This window comes from Musca autumnalis, unplaced genomic scaffold (assembly GCF_047663935.1).
Source record: "Musca autumnalis isolate F117 unplaced genomic scaffold, ASM4766393v1 scaffold_3, whole genome shotgun sequence".
NCBI lineage: Eukaryota > Metazoa > Arthropoda > Insecta > Diptera > Muscidae > Musca > Musca autumnalis.
The window spans coordinates 42,622,962-42,644,694 of record NW_027411866.1 but is presented as its reverse complement, the minus strand read 5'-3'; the positions used below and the strand labels follow the sequence as shown (position 1 = coordinate 42,644,694).

Sequence of the window (21,733 nt, the reverse complement as noted above, 5' to 3'; positions counted from 1 at the left end):
TTACGCGCTGCATCTGAAATCTATCAATACTGTTTTGAAGTTTATTGTGACGGGCAGCATTACACAAGTCAGGGTGACCCAAACAATATAAAAAAAAATTGCGGTTCACTGGTCATCTATCTTCAGGGCACTTCGATGTCTATTTAAGTCAACCCACCGAAGAAACCCCCAACAGTGCAGTCGTTAAAAATGTCAGTCGAAAACGACGATCTCGAGTTTCATACGACATTCGAAAAAAGCAACTAAAAACAGCAAACGAGAAATGCCACAAAAATAAACCTGAGTCTCACAGAAAAGCAGTTGGAAGTTATCAGCGAACAAATCCACAAGTGCATAGAAATGCAAAAGCGTCATATCAAAAGAAACATCCAGAAGCGCACAGGGAGGAAATGGCTGCATATCAAAGGAAGCATCCTGATGTGCATCGAAAGAAAAAGGCTTTATATCAAAGGAAACATCCAGAAGTGCACAGAGAGGAAACGGCTGCATATCAAAGGAAGCATCCTGATGTGCATCGAAAGAAAAAGGCCGTATATCAAAGGAAACATCCTGAAGCTCACGCTTTGGCTCAGTCGCAATACCGACAAAAACAACTACAGGCATGGACCATAAAAGAAAAGTCGGGATTCAAATACGACCCAACTACAAATTATGAAGAAGATATATTTTTAAATATAGGCACGATGGGCCAGATATGTCGTTTTTGCAACGCTTTAAAATGGAAACAAGAATCGCCAGGAATGTGTTGTCTTTCTGGAAAAGTAAAACTACCAGCTTTTGGCCCCTTACCAGAATATATAACGTCACTTTTAACTGGAAGTCATTCTGATCACAAAGATTTCTGGAAATATATACGGCAATACAATGGATGTTTTCAAATGACCTCCTTTGCAGCAAAGCAAATAAAAGAATCGGGATTTATGCCGACCTTCAAAGTACAAGGTCAAGTTTACCACTTGGTTGGTGGTTTGATTCCGCCGTCCAAAGAAAATGCGCAGTTTCTACAAATATATTTTGTTGGAGAAGAGGATTTAGAAACTAACCTTCGTTGTAAAAATTTCCCCAATACAAAATCATGTATAGTTAAAGAATTGCAAACAATTCTTCATGCAGAAAATGCTTATATCAAGGAATCCAAGACTGCTATTGAAAGTGTCCCAGAAAACTGCCACAATTTTAACGTTGTAATTCACGCAGAAAAAACCCCTCAAAATGCTCATCGTAGACGTTATAATGCCCCAACTTGTAAAGAAATTGCCATTGTCATAGAGGGACAGCAATTCCAAAAACGTGACATAGTCATACGAAGCCGTGACAATGAATGTCACCACATTAACGAGCTCCACAGATCATATGATCCATTGCAGTATCCTCTGATGTTTTGTCGAGGTGAAGATGGGTACAGCATCAATATTCCGCTAATTGATCCAGTATCCAAACAACCGTCTTCAAAATATATATCAGCGGCAGCGTTTTATGCATATCGTTTAATGCTTCGAAACGATCAGCAAAATCACATACTGTACTACAGATCTCTTCTAAATCAGTATTTGGTGGATATGTACGCAAAAATAGAGACCGAGAGACTTAACTATATAAGAAATCATCAAAAGGAATTACGCGCTGAGAGCTACGTTAATTTGAGAGACGCTTTAAGAAGAGAAGATACGGATTTATCAGATCTAGGGCAGTTAATAATTTTGCCTTCAACATTTACTGGCGGACCAAGGTATATGCATGAACGCACACAAGATGCGATGACATATGTTCGCAAACGTGGTAGACCTGATCTTTTTATAACGTTTACATGCAACCCTAAATGGAATGAAATAACAGATGCACTTTTGGAGTACCAACAACCTCGCGACCGTCATGATATCATTGCAAGAGTTTTTCATTTAAAAGTTAAAACACTCATGGCACTTTTAACTAAGGGTAAAATATTTGGTGGAGTTGCATGTTTCATATATACCGTTGAATGGCAAAAGAGGGGCTTACCACACATCCATATATTACTTTGGTTGGAAGAACGCATTCAATCTAACATGATTGATAATGTTGTATGTGCAGAACTTCCAGATCCTGAAAAAGATTCAGCATTACATAATATCGTTAAAAATAATATGATACATGGTCCATGTGGAAAAGATAATATGAATTCCCCATGTATGAAGAACGATAAATGCACACAAAAGTATCCACGAAAATTTGTTAATGAAACACAATCTGGTGACGACGGTTATCCCATATATCGCAGAAGATCTCCCGATAATGGAGGTGTTAAAACCAAAATAAAAGACATGAATGTTGATAACCGATGGGTAGTACCCTATAATGCAGTGCTCCTTAGGACCTTTAATGCTCATATAAATGTAGAAATATGCAACTCTGTGAAATCAATAAAGTATATTTGCAAATATATAAATAAAGGCAGTGATCAAGCCGTATTTTCCCTGGAGAATGAAAAGGACGAGATAAAATTGTACCAAACTGGGCGTTACATAAGTAGTTCGGAAGCTGTTTGGAGAATTCTAGCTTTTCCAATACACGAACGTTATCCGTCCATTTTCCACTTAGCAGTACATTTAGAAAACGGCCAACGAGTATATTTCACCCGAAACAACATTGAGGAGCGGATAAATAATCCTACGAAAACTACACTATTAGCATTTTTTGAATTATGCAATGTGGATGACTTTGCAAAGACGTTGTTATACCCAGAAGTTCCCTCATATTATGTGTGGAAAGCAAATACATTTGAAAGAAGGAAGAGAGGAAACTTGGTTGAGGGTTGGGAAAATGTGCGAAAGGACAGTACCATGGGCAGAGTTTATACCATACACCTAAATAATTCTGAATGTTTCCACTTAAGAATGTTACTGCACTTCATTAGAGGACCATCATCGTTTTCGGATCTGAAAAATATCAATGGTGTACTACATCCAACATTTCAATCAGCATGTCTGGCCCTAGGGTTGTTAGAAGATGACAACCAATGGAATAAAACATTAGAAGAAGCAGCAATTAGTCACCATCCACACAAATTAAGAGAATTATTTTCCATCATCTTAGTATTCTGCCATGTATCAAATGCTACAAGTCTATGGGAAGCTCACAAAGATAATCTATCCGAAGATATTCTGCACAATTTTGGCAGTGGACATTCTGGAAACACACTAACGTTAAGAGACAATTCTTATAATAAATGCCTTCAACTAATTGAAGAAATTGTTCTTTCTATGGGAGGCCAAAAATTGTGTCAGTACGGGATGCCTGCTCCAGCAACTTCAAATAATTTCGAAGAAAATTTCGAGTTATTAAATGAAGGAACTTACGAAAATAATATTCCAAGCAGAAATATAGATTTGGATGAAGACAGTCTTTCAACAGAGCAAAAACATGTTTATTCTAAGATAATAGAAAGTATATCAAGTCAAAAAGGAAATATATTTTTCCTCGACGCCCCAGGAGGTACTGGAAAAACATATCTGCTTAATTTGTTATTACGGAAAATTCGAAGCAGTGGTTCTGTAGCGATAGCTGTTGCGTCATCTGGAATAGCTGCAACTCTTTTAGAAGGAGGTAAGACTGCCCACACTACCTTTAAGCTGCCTCTAAATTTGACCCATGTCGAGACACCAGTGTGCAATATTTCCAAACAAAGCAACATGGCTCAAATTTTAAAAGACTGCAAACTCATTGTTTGGGATGAGAGTACAATGTCCCACAAAAATGCTTTCGAGGCTGTAGATAGAACTCTAAAGGATATTAGAAACAGCACAAAATACATGGGAGGAATAACAACATTACTGGCAGGCGATTTCAGACAAACTTTGCCAGTTATTCCGAGAGGCACAAAAGCTGATGAAATATCTGCGTGTATAAAAGCGTCCTACCTATGGGCAAATCTAGAGCAACTCTCTTTGAAGACAAATATGAGAGCCCAAATACATGGAGACAGTTCAGCAAAGAAATTCTCTGCAACTCTAATAAGAATTGGAAATGGGAATATCCAAAGCATATGTGATATTATAAATATACCGAAAGACCTCTGCAACATTGTTCAATCTCTCAAAGAATTGAATGAAAAGGTTTATCCTGACATTAAAAATCTGATGGAGAAAACAAATGAGTGGTTGTGCGAGAGATCAATTTTAACGCCCAAAAATGATAGGGTCGCTATCATAAATGAATTGTTGATGTCAGCGTATCAAGGGGATCAAAAAGAATACTTATCAATTGATAAAGTCATTCAAACAGATGACACAGTCCAATACCCTGTGGAATTCCTAAACTCGCTAAATCCACCTGGCTTCCCTCCCCACAAACTTGTTCTCAAAGTTGGATCACCTGTGATGCTATTACGTAATTTAAAGCCACCAAAACTTTGTAACGGAACGCGGCTACGAGTCAAGGCATTGAACAAGTACACAATAGAAGCCGTGATATTAACTGGATGTGCAAAAAATGAAACGGTTTTCATACCCCGAATCCCATTGATACCATCTGAATATCCATTTGAATTCAAACGACTACAGTTTCCTGTTAAGTTATCCTTCGCTATGACAATAAACAAGTCTCAGGGCCAATCCTTAAAAGTAGCTGGAGTTGATCTAACAGATGCGTGTTTTTCCCATGGGCAATTTTATGTTGCCTGCTCACGAGTTAGTAGTCCAAAGAATTTATATATCTTAGCTCAAGGAGGAAAAACAACAAATGTGGTCTATAAACAAGTTCTTCGTTGAAATGGTAAGCAAATATTATATACGCCACTTTTAACACAAAATACAAAAATTACATTTTTCAGGTTTTCACAATAGAGACCAAATTTGATATTTTATTTACATTAGAATATCTTAATATATAAAAGAAAATTATAGTTCTTCAGAACTAAAAGATGTTGCAAGGGTATTAACGACCCAACATGTCAACTATTGCAACACTTATATTTCCAAATCTCATGCCATTTCCAAACACGAACGTTTAAACCGAAATCAAGCATCGTGAAAATAGTCAACTATTTTGACATCAATAAACAAATATGCAACACATTCCAAATGTTTAGGTAAGTTTTGAAAAGGATCTGATTAAATGTATATAAATACAACTATTTTTTTAGAATATTGATAATAAAATGAATATTCAAACATTCATACACATCCAAAACCCAACACTACTTAAAACATTGTCTAACAACGCAATATTGAGCTTGATTTATCAAATGCAGTGAATTTCAATTGCCAATACATATCAACAAATCGATATAATTCAGTCTATCATAGAATTCGTATATAGTTAAAACACGGCCTAATACTTTCAATCATAATGTCATAAGTGTAGAATAGAGAGGTAAGTCTTGAAACGTATATATTTAAGGAGATGTGTATGTAGATATAACTATTTTTATTTCCATTTTAAGGAATGGATATCTCATTTCATGAATTCAAAATGATAAATCCACCAATACAATACATCTCTGAATTGGAAACACAATTCCAAAACCAAAAAACATGCACACATGTTTCTACAGCAGCAACAACCTATGCAACAAGATGACACAAGGTGTTATGGATTGTGGATTTTTCGTTACACAAAAATGTATTGACATACTCATAGGTAGGTTCATTCTTCGACTTTTATTTGCCCATCCGTTGTTCGAATATAAGTGAACATACTTGAAATCATATTACAATATTAAAATTACATTCCAAGTTACATAAACGTTTTTTTATTTATATTGCCTGCAGTTCTCTATTTTTGGCGGCCCGAACAATTTCCTGGCATCATCATTAATTTTGAATATTCTTTAACCAGGAAAGTTGTATCACTACATACTTAAAATTCCCTTCTAAAAGATTTTTATATGATGAAATTTATGTTTCTTTTAGTATGATGAATAATGCCAAAGAATAAAATTGACGTACAAAATCTACATAGCCATAGTTTTTTGGACGTATCTTACCTAATTTAGTAACAACTGATGTTTTTGCGTTGTAAGCTAAGTATTCAGTTATAAATTTAAATTACTTATTGAACAATAATCATACTCATACATTTTTTATTTTTTTTATATATTTATTATAGGTACAAGTATGCAAAGTTTCATATTTGTACAAAGCTAAAAAAGAATAAAATCGTTATTAATTTCATGTTTTGTATGCAAATATGAAACAATTGATGGGAATCACTACAACGAAGAAGGAATTAAACATGACATAACCCAACAAAATTTAATTTATTCCTTCATTTATGTGTAGATGGCGCCTGTATGGTTGGCAAAGTTTGTATTCGTACACCCTGAAGCACTATATATAAGGATTTTTTTTAAGCAGAATTCCACTAATTTTTGTTACTTTCTTTTGCAATGCCCGTGCTGTGAAAAATTTAAAAATAACATAATTTTATTATAGTTTAGAATGAAAAAAATAGTCGGACGCACATTCGGAATACTTAAGAAAAATTTTGATAGATATGATTATCTATGGCAATTTATTATGGAATTTTGGACGCAAATAGTAGTCCTTCCGCAACAATATTCGACTTCTCATATAAGAAAAGATGTCAGCGTCTGGAAAAGCAACGAAACCTAATCCGGATTAAGCTAACAAAAAGGAGAGTTTGGCTTCTACGTCGTAAAAATCGCAAGTCTTGATTTATATTTGACCTAAAATGTATTGAAGTTTTAGAATATGGTTTCTAAAATCATTTTATGTCGAAAACTATGAAAAATGTGGGAGAAAAATTAAGCAATACAGGTCTTCATACTGTCTATCACATTTTTCTTAAGTATTTCGAATGTTCGCCCGACTTTTTATTCATAAAAATTTTTAATAAAATTGTGGTTATTTTTAAATTTGTCTACAGCACAGACATTCCACAAAGAGGAAGAGAACAAAAATTATTGGTATTTTCCTTAAAAAATCCTTAAATACCACAAATATATAGTTCTTCAGGGTGTATGAATACGAACTTTGCCACCCACACAGACACCATCTATACCTAAATGGCGGAGTAAATTAAAAATTTGTTTTGTTATTTTTATATCTTTCTTCACCAAAGTAATTGCCATCAATTGTCTCATATTTGCATATAAAATATGCAATTATTAACGAATTTATTCATTTATTAGGTTTGTACGAATATGAACTTTGCATACTGTGTATTGTCTGCAGTTCCCTATGTTTGGCTCTTTAATCAGGAAAGTTGTTTCGTCACATACATAAAAATACCTTCTTAATCATTTATTTTTGTTTTTTTTTTTCGTTTTTACATGGTTATACTTTTTTGATGTATCTGTACTAATTTAGTAACATCTGATGCCTCCAGTAGACAAGTTTTTGCATTAAAAGCTAAGTATTCAGTTATAAATTTAAAATATTGATTGAACAATAATTACGTGAAACAAATTATTTTATTCATTTATAGGTATCTATATCGACCCTACACCGGCCGTTGTTAATCTTAAGTATTTAGATTTAACAAATTTTTTAATCAGATAATTTAGTTACGTTAATTGTTAAGTAAGCGGTCCTATGTCCATATGTTTCATTAATTTTTTGAAAAAAGGAAAAAAAAGAAAAAAAAAGAAAAAAACAAAAAAACAAAGTAAACAAATGAAAGAATGAAAAATAAAAAAAAAACAAAATCAGAAAATAGAAAACAAAAACAAAATAAAAAAATGAAAAAAAAATAAAGAAAAGCAAAAAGAATCACAAAATAAAAAAGTAAATATACTTGGATATTTTGTGAAAAAAAAAATGAAAAAAAACACAAAATAAACAAAAAATAAGGAAAACTATTAAAAAAAAATATCACAAAATACAAACGCCACCAAATAAACAAAAAAAAAAAAAAAAAAAATACTAAAATATAACAAAAAAGAATAAAAAAGTACTTTTGGACCAAAAACTGGTCCCATTTGGCAAATCAAGGAGCGAGGCTTATCGTGCACACCAACCAGCTAAGCTAGACTGTTATTTCTATTAAACATTCTCGCATACATTGCAGAAATAAGCACGATAAATTACCCGCAGGTACTTGTAATTAAATCACTTTTGTAAATAAGACTATTAGTTTGTGTTAATAATATTAAATTTTTCAATTGCCTAGAATCTTTTCGCTATATTAATGACTCTATGGTGCAAACCACAACGTTGTAATAAGTTGTAATTTTACTACGTGGAATGAAATGCATTTGAATTTAATTTTTCAACAAAGTAAGTATGTACAAATAATAAATTAAAAAAAAGAACTTTTAAAAAATTTAAATTTGAACATACGTCTTTTCATTTATTAATTAAATTAAATGTACTACAATGTTTTTTCCAGATTTGAAATTGGGATCCTCCTCACCATTTAAAAATCGTAAAAGTAGTATAAGTTCCAAGCACAAGGAAACACTTATCGAGCAAAAACTTGGAACTAATTGTCATATCACCAGGTAATATTTCATAGAAATTGTTTTGTAATTTTTTATTAATCATTTAAATTTTTCAATTGTCTAGGCTCTCTTCTCTATTATAGTGAATGCATGATGCCAATTTGGGGATATTAAAAATATGGATATGTTTCTCTACATGGCTCTCTTAACTATTTTAGTAACGGTTTGATGCCCAAATGAAACCTGCTTGAATTTTCTTTTATTGCAAAAACGTAAGTACACAAAAAACTTAACAAATAAAAATAAATAAAATATTAATTTCGTCATGTTTTTTTCTAGATTTAAATTTGGAATGCTATTTTACGTTTTAATATCGTAAAATTAGTATAACTTCCAAATAATCCAATTGGATTGCTATTACTCTGTTACGCAAAGAAGCACTTTCGGCGCAAAGAGTTGAAGATAATTGTCGTATCCCCAGGTATCTTGAATATATTCTTAGAACTCATTTGGTATTCTTTATTAATAACCTAAATTTTTCAATTGTCTAGGCTCTCTTCTCTATTATAGTGAATGCATGATGCCAATTTGGGGATATTAGAAATATGGATAGGTTTCTCTACATAGCTCTATTTACGATTTTAGTAAAAGATTGTTGCCCAGATGAAACCTGTTTTAATTTTCTGTTATTGCAACAACGTAAGTAGACAAAAAAAACTTAACAAAGGAAAAATAAATATAAAATTAATTTCGCATGTTTTTTCCAGATTTCAATTTGGAATTCTATTTTACTTTTTTAATATCGTAAAATTAGTGTAACTTTTAAATAATCGAAAGGAGTTGAAGATAGTTGTCATATCCCCAGGTATCTTGAATATATTTATAGAATTCGTTTTGTATTTTTTATTAACTTAAAATTTTCAATTGTCTAGGCTCTCTTCTCTATTATAGTGAATGCATGATGCCAATTTGGGGATATGACATATATGGATGTGTTTCTCTACATGGCTCTCTTTACTATTTTAGTAACAGATTGATGCCCAACTGAAACCTATTTTAATTTTCTTTTATTGCAACACCGTAAGTACACCAACAAAACTTAACGAATGAAAAATAAGTATAAAATTAATTTCGCATGTTTTTTCCAGATTTCAATTTGGAATGCTATTTTACGTTTTAATATCGTAAAATTAGTATAACTTTCAAATAATCCAAATGGATTGCTGCTACTTTTGACACAAGGAAAAACTTTCTGCACAAGAAGTTGGAGATAATTGTCATATCCCCAGGTATCTTCAATATGTTCTTAGAATTAGTTTTGTCTTTTTTTATTAATAACTTCCTTTTTTCAATTGTCTAGGCTCTCTTCTCTATTATAGTGAATGCATGATGCCATTTTGGGGATATTAGAAATATGGATATGTTTCTCTACATGGCTCTCTTTACTATTTTAGTAACAGATTGATGCCCAACTGAAACCTATTTTAATTTTCTTTTATTGCAAGAACGTAAGTACACAAAAAACTTACCAAATTAAAAATAAATATAAAATTATTTTCGTCCTGTTTGTTTCAGATTTCAATTTGAAATACTATTTTACGTTTTAATATCGTAAATTAGTATAACTTCCAAATAATCGAAATGGATTGCTATTACTCTGTTGCACAAAGAAGCACTTTCTGCGCATGGAGTTAAAGATAATTATCATATCCCCAGGTATCTTGAATATATTTATAGAATTCGTTTTGTATTTTTTATTAATAACTTAAAAATTTCAATTGTCTAGGCTCTCTTCTCTATTATAGTGAATGCATGATGCCAATTTGGGGATATTAGAAATATGGATATGTTTCTCTACATGGCTCTCTTTACTATTTTAGTAACAGATTGATGCCCACATGAAACGTGTTTGAATTTTCTTTTATTGCAACAGCGTAAGTACACCAAAAAAACTTAACGAATGAAAAATAAGTGTAAAATTAATTTCGCATATTTTTTCCAGATTTCAATTTGGAATGCTATTTTACGTTTTAATATCGTAAAATTAGTATAACTTTCAAATAATCCAAATGGATTACTGCTACTTTTGACACAAGGAAAAACTTTCTGCACAAGAAGTTGGATATAATTGTCATATCCCCAGGTATCTTCAATATATTCTTAGAATTAGTTTTGTATTTTTTATTAATAACCTAAATTTTTCAATTGTCTAGGCTCTCTTCTCTATTATAGTGAATGCATGATGCCAATTTGGGGATATTAAAAATATGGATATGTTTCTCTACATGGCTCTCTTTACTATTTTAGTAACAGATTGATGCCCAAATGAAACCTGTTTGAATTTTCTTTTATTGCAAAAACGTAAGTACACAAAAAACTTAACAAATTAAAAATAAATAAAATATTAATTTCGTCATGTTTTTTCTAGATTTAAATTTGGAATGCTTTTTTACGTTTTAATATCGTAAAATTAGTATAACTTCCAAATAACCCAAATGGATTTTGGCATAAAGAAACACTTTTTGCGCAAAAACTTAGAGATAAATCTCATATCCCCAGGTACCTTCAATATATTCTCAGAATTCGTTTTGTAAATTTTATTAATAATACAATTTTTTCAATTGTCTAGGCTCTCTTCTCTATTTTAGTGAATGTATGATGCCAATATGGGGATATTATATACATGAAAATGTTTCTCTACATGGCTCTCTTTACTATTTTAGTAATAGATTGATGCCCAGACGATACCTATTTTAATTTTCTTTTATTGCAACAACGTAAGTACATAAGACTTAACAAATGAAAAATAAACATATATTTAATTTCATCATGTTTTTTCAGGTTTGAATTTGGAATGCTCTTTTACGTTTCAATATCGTAAAAGTAGTATAAGTTCCAGATAGTCAAAATGAATTGCTACTACTTTTTGGCACCAGGAAACACGTTTTGCGCAAATTTAGTAACCGATTGATGCCCAGACGAAACCTAATTAAAATTTCTTTTATTCCAACAACGTAAGTACACAAATGCTTAACAAGTGAAAAATAAAAATTTAATTTCGTCCTGTTTTTCCAGATTTTAATTTTGGAATGCTCTTCTACGTTTTAATGTCGTAAAAGAAGTATAACTTTCAAACCGTCAAAGTGGATTGCTCATTACTTTTTGGCACAAGGAAACAAACTTGAAGATATTTGTCATATCCGTAGGTACTTACATTGTATTCATAGAATTAGTTTTGTAATTTTTTATTAATAATTTAAATTTTTCGATTGTCTAGACTCTCTTCTCTATTTTAGAGAATGTTGATGCCAATTTACATGTACAGATTCAATACCTATATTAATCTACTTGGCTCTTTTTGCTATTTTAATAACATTTATATTGATGCCCAGACGAAACCAGTTTTCAAATTTAAATAACATTAATTGAATTTGCAGCAAGGCGTTATACTATTTTATTCAAAATTGTCATTATTTCTTAGTTATCATTTATTTAATTATCATTACTTTAGTTATATTCATTATTGTTTCATTGTTGAACTATCGCTAACATTTGTTACAATGTTTTGATCACTGTACAACATTGTTTTTTAGTTTTCTATCCACATCAGTGGGCTTATTCTGTAACTTTTTAACGACAGTCAATATTGTTATTTTTTCGAGAAACTCATTTTAACAACTTAATTAACAATCTTTGTATTCTGTAAACAAATTTTTACATCTTTTGTTAAAAAAATATTGTTATGAAAACAACACAAAAATAGTCGTTATTTTAAAATTTGAAAGATTATCGACAATTTGTCTACATTTTTACAATCATTACTGCGAACAATTTTTACTGTCGACAACGTTTTCGATTGTCGGATTGTTAAAAAATTACAGAATAGGCCTACAGGGGGCCTATTCAGTAGCTTTTTAACAACTATACTCATTGCTCATTTAACAACAATTTCACTTGTTTTGTAGTTGTTACAAAAACAAATAAATTTTAACAATTTTTCAATCGATAAAAGTTACAGAATTCCTATACAGTGGTGTGGTCTTTTAATGCTTTTAACGTAAATTCAAAACACTTTGAGTGAACTTTTACCACTTTTACACATTTTGCGTTTCCGTACACACAATTTGTATGAACATTTTTTTTTATCATTTTTACTACTTTTGGTACTTTTACAAGTTAACAAAGTACGGGAACAGGCTATATGCAACAGTTATTGAGTGGTGTTCGATCACTGATTGGATTTTATGATTCTGTTTTTGTTTGTTGTCTCTTTTACGCTTTAATATGTTAACACAAAGAGCTTTTGTTTCGATTGTTAAATGTATTGTATTGATTCACTATTAGTTTAGAAGCTTTTTTTGGATTGTTATAAAAGGACAATGTTTTCATACACACACCACAGCATTGATTCTCTTATAGACAATGCATACGGTAAGAACTAAGTCTTCTTGGAACACGATAGTGTTGCCGGTTGACTTATTCGTCCACAATACTATTCTTCCAGAATACTTGGTGAAAGCCATATCAGTCCCTTGTAATCATGTTTGAGGTATATGGAATTATTGTTACACACGTAAGATATTTTATCAATAAATTTATAACGTTTATGTAGAAAATCTTGGTCTTTTATTTAAAATTGCATAACGGAAACTACATAAAAAACCTGCTACAAATTTGATTTCATCGTATTTTTCCAGAATTGAATTGGTTCATAATAAATGTGAACAATTCGCTAACGAAGTAGCGGGCACTTTGCAAATTATTGTATATTGGAGAACTGAACTGAAAATTTCTCTGTCATTATAGACGATTTGTTGCATGGTAGGAAATTGCGGTTCTCTACACAAAACCCATTATATATGTATTCGGCAGTAGGCCCGTTATCTAGCAGACACATTATGCGTGTTCGTTTACTCACAATTTGTACAAATTGTTACAGGTCTTTTGCAGTACAATGCAAAAGACCTTAGTCGTTTACAAGAAGTTACTGGACTTGTAAAAATTTGTACAAATTATTGAGTAAACGAACACACCTATTATTGCAATTTGCATCAGGGGAAAGGTCAGTAGTTATTTTTTCATATGTAGGCTACTTTGTCGGTATATACCTCCAGGAATTAAAATATGGACCAAAAATAAAATTTTTATATTTCTCATACAAACGTAATTGTCTATGTCACGCGCTAAATAATATCAGATCATCATGCAAAATTATAGGCATTTTCTTCAAGCTAAACTCTTACCTCGAGCAAAATTTTGTGACTATTGAGCTATAATTGCGACCTCTAACGTGTTTATGATTACACTAAAAAAAAAAACTAATTATATTAGGCTGATCACGTAAATCAACATAATTGGCATCAATGGAAAGGTCAACAGATCGTCTTCCAAATATAACTCATGAGGGAAGAATGTTTCTTTCAGGAACAAAGATATAAGCTGTATATTAAAAATTTTTCACAATTTTCACACAAAAGTTGTGGTCCATTTAACCCTCTAAATATTATCTGACCGCCATCTCAAATTGCAAGCTTCTTCTTTGTCATATACTCTTACCTTATTTAAAATCTCGCGCTGATCGGACTATTATTGCGACCTACAGAGCCGCAACAAAATTAGTTAAATATTATGTTTTTGGTCCATTTCACCCGCTAAATATTTCACGATCATCACCAATTAAAATAGCTATTTATTCTGATGTGAAACCGACCTCCAAACCAAATTTCGTGACGATCGGTCCATAATTGCGGCCTGGAGTTTGATTACAATTTATAATGGACACACGGACGGACGGACACACATCTCAAAATCGCTTTATCTCGCCGAGATATGAAGATTGGTATACCACGTTGGGGGTCTCCGACGAATATTTCGCGGTGTTACATGAATTTTTACCAAAACAAACTTATAATACCCTTTCCACATAGTAGTGTAGGGTATAGAAATGAAATTCCAACCATGAAGATAAGCCATTTTCTCTTCTTACGTATTTTTCCAACACTAGCGAGGAAATGGAGACTACAACGAGAATTGCATTGTAATGGCTGAATGGAAAGAGGTTGCAGATAAAAATTGTAACATTTTTACATTCTATGATATATTTATATATTTATTTTTTCCTTTCATAGTTAGATTATACATGTACACTAGGGTTAGTCATTTTTTCATTTTTTTTTTTTTCGAATATCAAAAATCTGTGGAAATGGCATTTAGGGCAGGCAAAAATAATAAGAATTGCGTTTTTACTTTTTCGAAATTGTAAAAAAAACCCTCCGCACAAAATGCAATTACTTTAGCTAAAAACAAACTTTCATAGTTTACTTTTTTTTAATTTTTAAATTTGAGAAATTTTTTTTTCAATAGTTGTTCTTGGAAATAATTTTTTTTAGTTGGTTTTAGTGCATCGATTTCAAATATGCAATTTGATCAAAAATCTGTCATATAGTTTTTAAGCTACATCGATTTTAAAATTTGCAACTCGGTTTCATTTCCCAGTTTTAAAAATTTTAAACGAGTTGCTCTAATACAAATTTGAAAATACAGAAGTAATGTCATAATACATTATTTATATCGTTTTGAGTTTTAAATTATTTTTTCATAGTTCGTGTTCACATCGCCATGTCGTTTAAAAAAAGTTGCAAAAATGTCCAAAAAAACAGTGATAACTGGGTCAAAAATTTTAAAGCAAAAATACCGAATGAAATAAAAAAAGCTGTTTTGCCGCTATACCATTTATACGAATTTCCGAAAGAGATCAATATAATTGAAAGATATAGAGGATAAGTGCTTGAGAAATCTAAAAAAAAATTCTAATTATATCTGAAGAATTAAATAAGTTATGGATTAAGTTAATAAAAAAGCGAAGGAATTAAAGAACGTTGGAGGCAAGGTGCTTAAGTTGATAACTGATTATCAGAAATTTTTAAAGCGGCGGCAAGACACCAATAAATTTGAAAAATTGTTTGATATCTCATATAAAAAAGGTGTTATAAAAAAGGAATTTTCAAAGCACACTGGAAGTACCACCGGGTTCATTTTGTGATTTAGACTTAATGTGAGATGATACAAAAGCATATGACAGAGATTACTCTTCTACTGCAAGTAAACAGATACCCAAGTTGTCTTCAAACATAGGGACGTTTTTGGTAATTGATACGAATGTCAGTTCAAATAAAGCAGCTATGATATGCAAACAAATCACAAAAAACCATTTACAGACACGTCATTAAGTTTGCTGAACAAAAGGTAGACCCAACAAAGAACATTTAAAACTTGAAAACTGGGCCCTACATTTTGATGGTAAAAAAAATAATAAAAAAGAAATACAAGTTGTAGTTCTTAAGAATGATATGAAGGAAATAAAATTAGGAGTGCTTGTTCTTGAAAATGGAAAAGCTGTAACCATATTTAATGGCATTAGAGAAATGCTAGAAAAGTATAATTTATTTCAATCCATTAAAATGATTATATGTGATACAACGAGTGTTAATACTAGGAAAAAAGGCGGTGTTGTGTCATTGTTGCAAAATCACTGCAAATCTCTTTCACTGCCTCCACCGCAATATATTGGCTACCAACACCATATACTTGATTTATTATTACGACATATTATGGATGAAGTTTTAGGTGGAAAAACAACTTCCCCTAATATCGAATATCCTTTTGTTTCCGAGATTATAAATAATTATGATCACCTAAGAAGTTGCTACATACAAAATAAAGAGGAAATAAATATTAACAAAATTAAATGGCGGGATAATATGAAATATTTGTACGAGCTGTGTGTGTCATTTAAATATTATTTGAAAAACCAAAAATGTCCTCGTATAACATTTAAGTCTATACCTCCAATAAGCAATGCTCGATGGAATTCTAGGGCAATTCTTGCTCTACTGGCATTTATACTAATTCCAAAATATCGGACGCAGTTATATTCAATTTGTGAGTTTATATCTGGCACCTGGTTTGATATATGGTTTTCCGATCATTGTTTTAAAATCGATGACTATTCAAAATTAAATCTAGCCTTACTTCCTTTCAAAAACGCTCACCTGTGCTTTCAAAGACATTGGGTTCAGGAAGAATCAGCAATTCCGAAGCAGCAGAGAAGTAACGTATGTGCTGAAAGAGCCATAAAAGTAGTTCAAGATATTTTTCCACTGTGGAAAACAACACATTAATTGAATTTAAAATTTATTACCCATAAATGACCATTGTATTCTTGCTAAGATTTTATTTAAACTTATTAAAAAAAACTATTTTGTTCTCATGTTTCTTTTTTAATATCTTGTTGAATCTAAGTAGTATACAATGCTACTGCATTTGAGTAATTTATTATAAATGTTATTATTCTATGGGTGACGTAGGGGATGGAAGATACCAAGGAACGGTCCTGACCGGTTTTAACATGGCAAAGCCCAGGATTTATCTTGGTCCCTCTTTCATCCCAAGTGGACACTGACCTCCCCGTGGTGTCACCTGGGGAACTGCCTTTAACACCCGTTAAAGGTAGTGAGCTAACATGTGCCGCGCGTTCACCCATAAGAACGTTAAAAACTTGGGTTTGGGCGTCGGGTTAGTAACCCTCCCCTAGAAAAAACAGCCTACTATGAAAAAACAAAAGAAAAACAAACCCCTCTAAAGTTGACGAACCCCGCAAACGTTTTAAGGACCATGATCTGCGAATCTGCACCTGGAATGTTCGCACTCTTTATAGAGAAGGTGCAGTCTTCGCATTGGCAGACGTACTTGAAAAGTACAAGACCGATATTACTGCCATACAGGAAATACGATGGATTGGGAAAGGCGTCACAACAACACCTAAAGGTGACGCACTGTATTATAGCTGCCATGACGTAAAGCATGAGTTTGGTTGTGGATTCGTAGTTAGTCGGAGACTAAAACATCTTGTATCCAGCTTCACTCCAGTGAATGAAAGACTTGCTGCAATTCGAATAAAAGCTAAATTCTTCAACATCAGCTTTATTTGCGCTCATGCTCCCACTGAAGAAAAGGACGAACAGACCAAAGATATATTTTACGAGCGCTTAGAAGAAACATATGACCGTTGCCCTGCCCATGACATTAAAATCATTCTAGGCGATTTTAATGCCAAAATTGGAAAGGAGAATATCTTTGGCCCAACAGTCGGGAAATTCAGTCTCCACAGTGAAACATCTGACAATGGTATGAGATTAATAGACTTTGCAGCTGCAAAAAACATGGTAGTTAGCAGTACCAGATTTAATCATCTCGATATTCATAAGGGCACCTGGCTGTCTCCAGATCAGAAAACAAGAAACCAAATTGATCATGTTGTGATAGATGGAAGACATTCATCGAGCGTGTTGGATGTACGATCCTTCCGAGGCGCAAACATTGATTCGGACCACTACCTTGTTGCAGCAAAGGTACGCACCCGCTTAAACGTAGCAAACAAAGTACGAACAGACACAACACGAAAGTTAGACATCGGTAAGCTGCAATCACAACAGATAGCCACAGCATATTCCACTCAACTAGCCCAATTGCTTAATCAAAGCCCTCCTCATCCCGATAACATATCAGCGCAATGGCAAAGCAACGCGTAGCGCACGAGAGAGATACAGGGAGAAAAGGAGAGAGGAGAAACGTCTTTTCCGCAGGAAAAAGAGAGAGATGGAAAAGCGGGAGTGTGAAAAAATCGAGATGTACAGGAGCCAGAATGAAGTCCGAAAATTCTACCAAAAAGTCAAGCATCAAACTGATGGCTTTGGTACAGGCACATCCTCCTGTAGAGACCAGCAAGGTAATTTGGTAACTGATACAGATAGTGTACTCAGGATATGGAAAGAACATTTTTCAAATCTGTTGGTATCCAATAGCAGCGAAGACGACGAAGATACCACAGTCCCAATCCCAGAAGATGGTATTGAATGTATACCGCCCAGCCAAGATGAGGTAAAGACAGCAATAAATCGGCTGAAGAATAATAAGGCAGCAGGGGCCGATGGCTTACCAGCCGAGCTGTTCAAAACCGGAGGCGACACGCTGATAAGGTGTATTCATCAGCTAGTTTTTAAATATTTGTCCTTTATAAGGGAGTAAATCCCTCCATAACTTTGGAGCACAGCATCCAATTTTGTGAACGCGAACAGATTTGAAACCACGACTTTTTTCTTAATCTATGTTCCAAAAATTGTGAATGTGCTCGCAAAAAATTTTTTAACATTTCTTCCAATGGAATTGCAAAAGAAATTTGAAATTTACCATATACCCTTCATAGCCTAAAGGCTGAGGGTATAAAAATCAGTCGTCGATTCGCGCAACAGCACACGCAGAGAAAAAATATTGTTAGAGCAATCATATTCTAAGAGCACAATAGTGTATTTTAAAATCCTTAAAATATGTATTGTTGGCGCAACAATATATTTTGTGTCACCATGTTTCCTAATAAAAAATATATGGTTGAAACAACAATATATATTTTCAGATTTTTAAAATACACTATTTTGCTCTTAGTATATGATTGTTCCAACAATATCTCTTCTCTGTGTGCAGTTGGCAAATGACCTGTTGTGTTATCGCAAAATTGTGTTCAGCGATGAGACGCATTTTTGGCTTAACGGGTTTGTTAATAAGCAAAATTGCCGCATATGGAGTGAGACCAATCCACAAGAGACCTTACAGACTCCATTACATCCAGAAAAATGCACCGTATGGTGCGGTTTTCACGCTGGTGGCATCATCGGACCTTATTTCTTCAAAAATGAGGCCGGAGCTCGCGTTGCGGTCAATGGAGATCGTTACCGCACCATGATCAATGATTTTTTGTTTGAAAATATGGATGACATTGATCCGGAGGAGATGTGGTTTCAACAGGATGGCTCTACGTGCCATACGGCGAACGCAACCATCGACTTATTGAAATCAAAATTTGGCGATAAGTTGATCTCGAGAAGTGGACCTGTCAATTGGCCTCCAAGGTCGTGCGATTTAACACCACTCGATTATTTCCTGTGGGGCTACGTGAAGTCACTGGTTTATGCTGATAAACCAGCAACAATAGATTCCTTGGAGGCCAGCATTGTTCGTGTTATTCGTGACATACGGCCAGCAGTGCTCGAAAAAGTGGCCAAAAATTGGACGTCCAGAATGCACTTCGTCAAGAACAGCCGCGGTGCCCATATGCCGGAAATCATTTTCAAATGTTAATGTCACGTATTGATCTTTCGAATAATAAAAAATTGTTGATTACAATTTAATTTTTTGTGTTATTTTTTACAATTTCAAGGTCTATCGGGCTTAAAAAAACACCCTTTACATAACAAGTGAGAAAAGGCTATAGTCGGTACGGGGCCGACTATGTGACACCCTACACCACTACCTCTGTGCATAATCTTTTCAATCGAAAACATTTCTTTTAGGGAGATACGACAGTTTTCACCTATCTGGCTTTTATACAAAATGACTTAAGGCGAACTGAACCAAAATAATTAATATTTAATTTTATATTTGACGACTATCAACATAACCAACATCAATATGCTTCTATCTCTGTGAGAAAATTTCGTGATGATCCGATCAAAATTACGGCCTGTAGTGTGATAGCAGAAAAAGTGGAAAACAGAGATGTATTACCGACTATTGCGATATCTTTATTATTTGACCACTTACGCCAACCTACTTTGCATAATTTTAAAGATGGGATTTTCTACTTTCTTAGTCAGGCTTTGCTTTTAGATTGTCCCCAACCAAAGTTGTGATATCCGTAATTATTATTAAAATCGCAAAAATGAAAAGTTGGGTTCTATTAGCGACTAATGCGATATCTTCGTTGTTTGACCACCTACGACAACCTACGTTACATCGTTGTAAAGGTTATATTTTCTACTTTCCTTGCCACCCATACAGAAGCTGAGATATTTGCTTCGGAAAAAACGTTGTATTTTTATCGAAATAAGTTTTTTGTCAATTCCGACCCCTAAATATTGTCCGATCATCTCCAAAATATAGGCTTCTTCCTCTGTGAGACCCCCATTAACCCTCAAAATTTCGTGACGATCCGATCAAAAATGCGACCTGTAGCCTGATTTCCAAAAAACTGGATAAATGGGATGTATTACCGTCTATTGCAATATCTCCGTTATTTGGTCACCAACGTCAACCTAGTTTGCATCTTTGTAAAGATGGAATTTTCTACTTTCATAGTCAGGCTTTGCTTTTGGAAAGTCCCCAACCAAAGCTGTTATATTCGTCATTATAATCAAAATCGCAAAAATGAAAATTTGGGTTTTATTTGCGACTATTGTGATATCTTCGTTGTTTGATCACCTACGGGAACCTACTTTACATCATTAGAAAGGTGATATTTTCTACTTTCATTGTCAGGTTTTGCTTTTGGTATACCCCATACAGAAGCTGAGATATTCGCTTTGGAAAAAACGTCGTCTTCTTATGCACATAAGTTTTTTGCCCATTCCGATCCCTAAATATTATCCGACCATCACCAAAATCAATAGGCTTCTTCCTCTCCGGGACCCCCATCAACATCCAACATTTCATGACGATCCGATCAAAATTGCGACCTGTAGCGTGATTACAAGGTTTAGATGGACAGACGGACAGACGGACGGACCCACATAGCCAGATCGACTCAGCTCGTCGACACATTCATTTTGGTATATATAAGTATGGGTCTAGGACCATTATTTCGATGCGTTACAAAATTTTTGGCCAAAACCAACTTATAATACCCTCCCCACATAGTGGTGTAGGGTATAAAAAGCGACCATGGTCGGTACTTCGGGCCCCAAGTAAGAACATTTGATGGTAACCACCGTTGTCTCGAAAATTAATTTGCAACCCGAAGCATTCATAAGTTTAGCAAATATTCCGACTATAAAACAGTAGGCCCGCGAAATTCATCAACATATATATATAGCATTTTGCACCAAGAGACATTCCTAAACATTTTCTGAAAATTTCATGAAATTAGGTTCAGTAGTATTGGAAAAATTATGTACTGAAAATAGTGGGCGTGGTCATCAATTTTCGAGAAAAAAGGTATTTAAAAAGTGGGCTTAGTCTGATATTTTGGCTCCAAATATGTACTTAGGGTCGGAGACACAAGAATATTAATGCAGGCACCGATATGGTCATATGTTTGGCATATACATATAGCGCTTAAAAAAAGGGCGTGGTTCAGTAGTACTGGAGATATAGCATATTTAAGAAAAAAGGCGTTGTCGAGTCTTTAGGCCCCAAAGAAGTACCTTGATTGCACATTAATCCGTAAATTTTTAAACCGACACATCAATAATTTTTGGAAATATATCATTTTTTAAATAACCTCCCTGTACATTCCCTGAAAAT

General features: G+C 33.4%; 1 protein-coding gene and 2 long non-coding RNA genes across 4 annotated transcripts; all 3 read left to right on the top strand.

Annotated features, from left to right (window-relative positions):
* Positions 1-389: 389 nt before the first annotated feature.
* On the top strand, positions 390-4,745 carry LOC141398159 (uncharacterized). Its single transcript, XM_073975391.1, has one exon. It carries the CDS (start codon positions 390-392, stop codon positions 4,743-4,745), a length of 4,356 nt encoding a protein of 1,451 aa, XP_073831492.1.
* Positions 4,746-9,567: 4,822 nt separating this feature from the next.
* LOC141397929 (uncharacterized) lies at positions 9,568-10,916 on the top strand. Of its 2 annotated transcripts, none has more exons than XR_012411569.1 (5): positions 9,568-9,669; positions 10,167-10,314; positions 10,383-10,523; positions 10,594-10,741; positions 10,809-10,916. It is a non-coding gene; the product is annotated as an uncharacterized lncRNA (long non-coding RNA). The 2 variants fall into 2 exon arrangements; XR_012411568.1 differs by lacking the exon at positions 9,568-9,669 and adding an exon at positions 9,995-10,096.
* Positions 10,917-11,080: 164 nt separating this feature from the next.
* Positions 11,081-12,032, top strand: LOC141397930 (uncharacterized). Its single transcript, XR_012411570.1, has 4 exons — positions 11,081-11,157; positions 11,222-11,394; positions 11,456-11,586; positions 11,658-12,032. It is a non-coding gene; the product is annotated as an uncharacterized lncRNA (long non-coding RNA).
* The last annotated feature ends 9,701 nt before the right edge of the window (positions 12,033-21,733 follow it).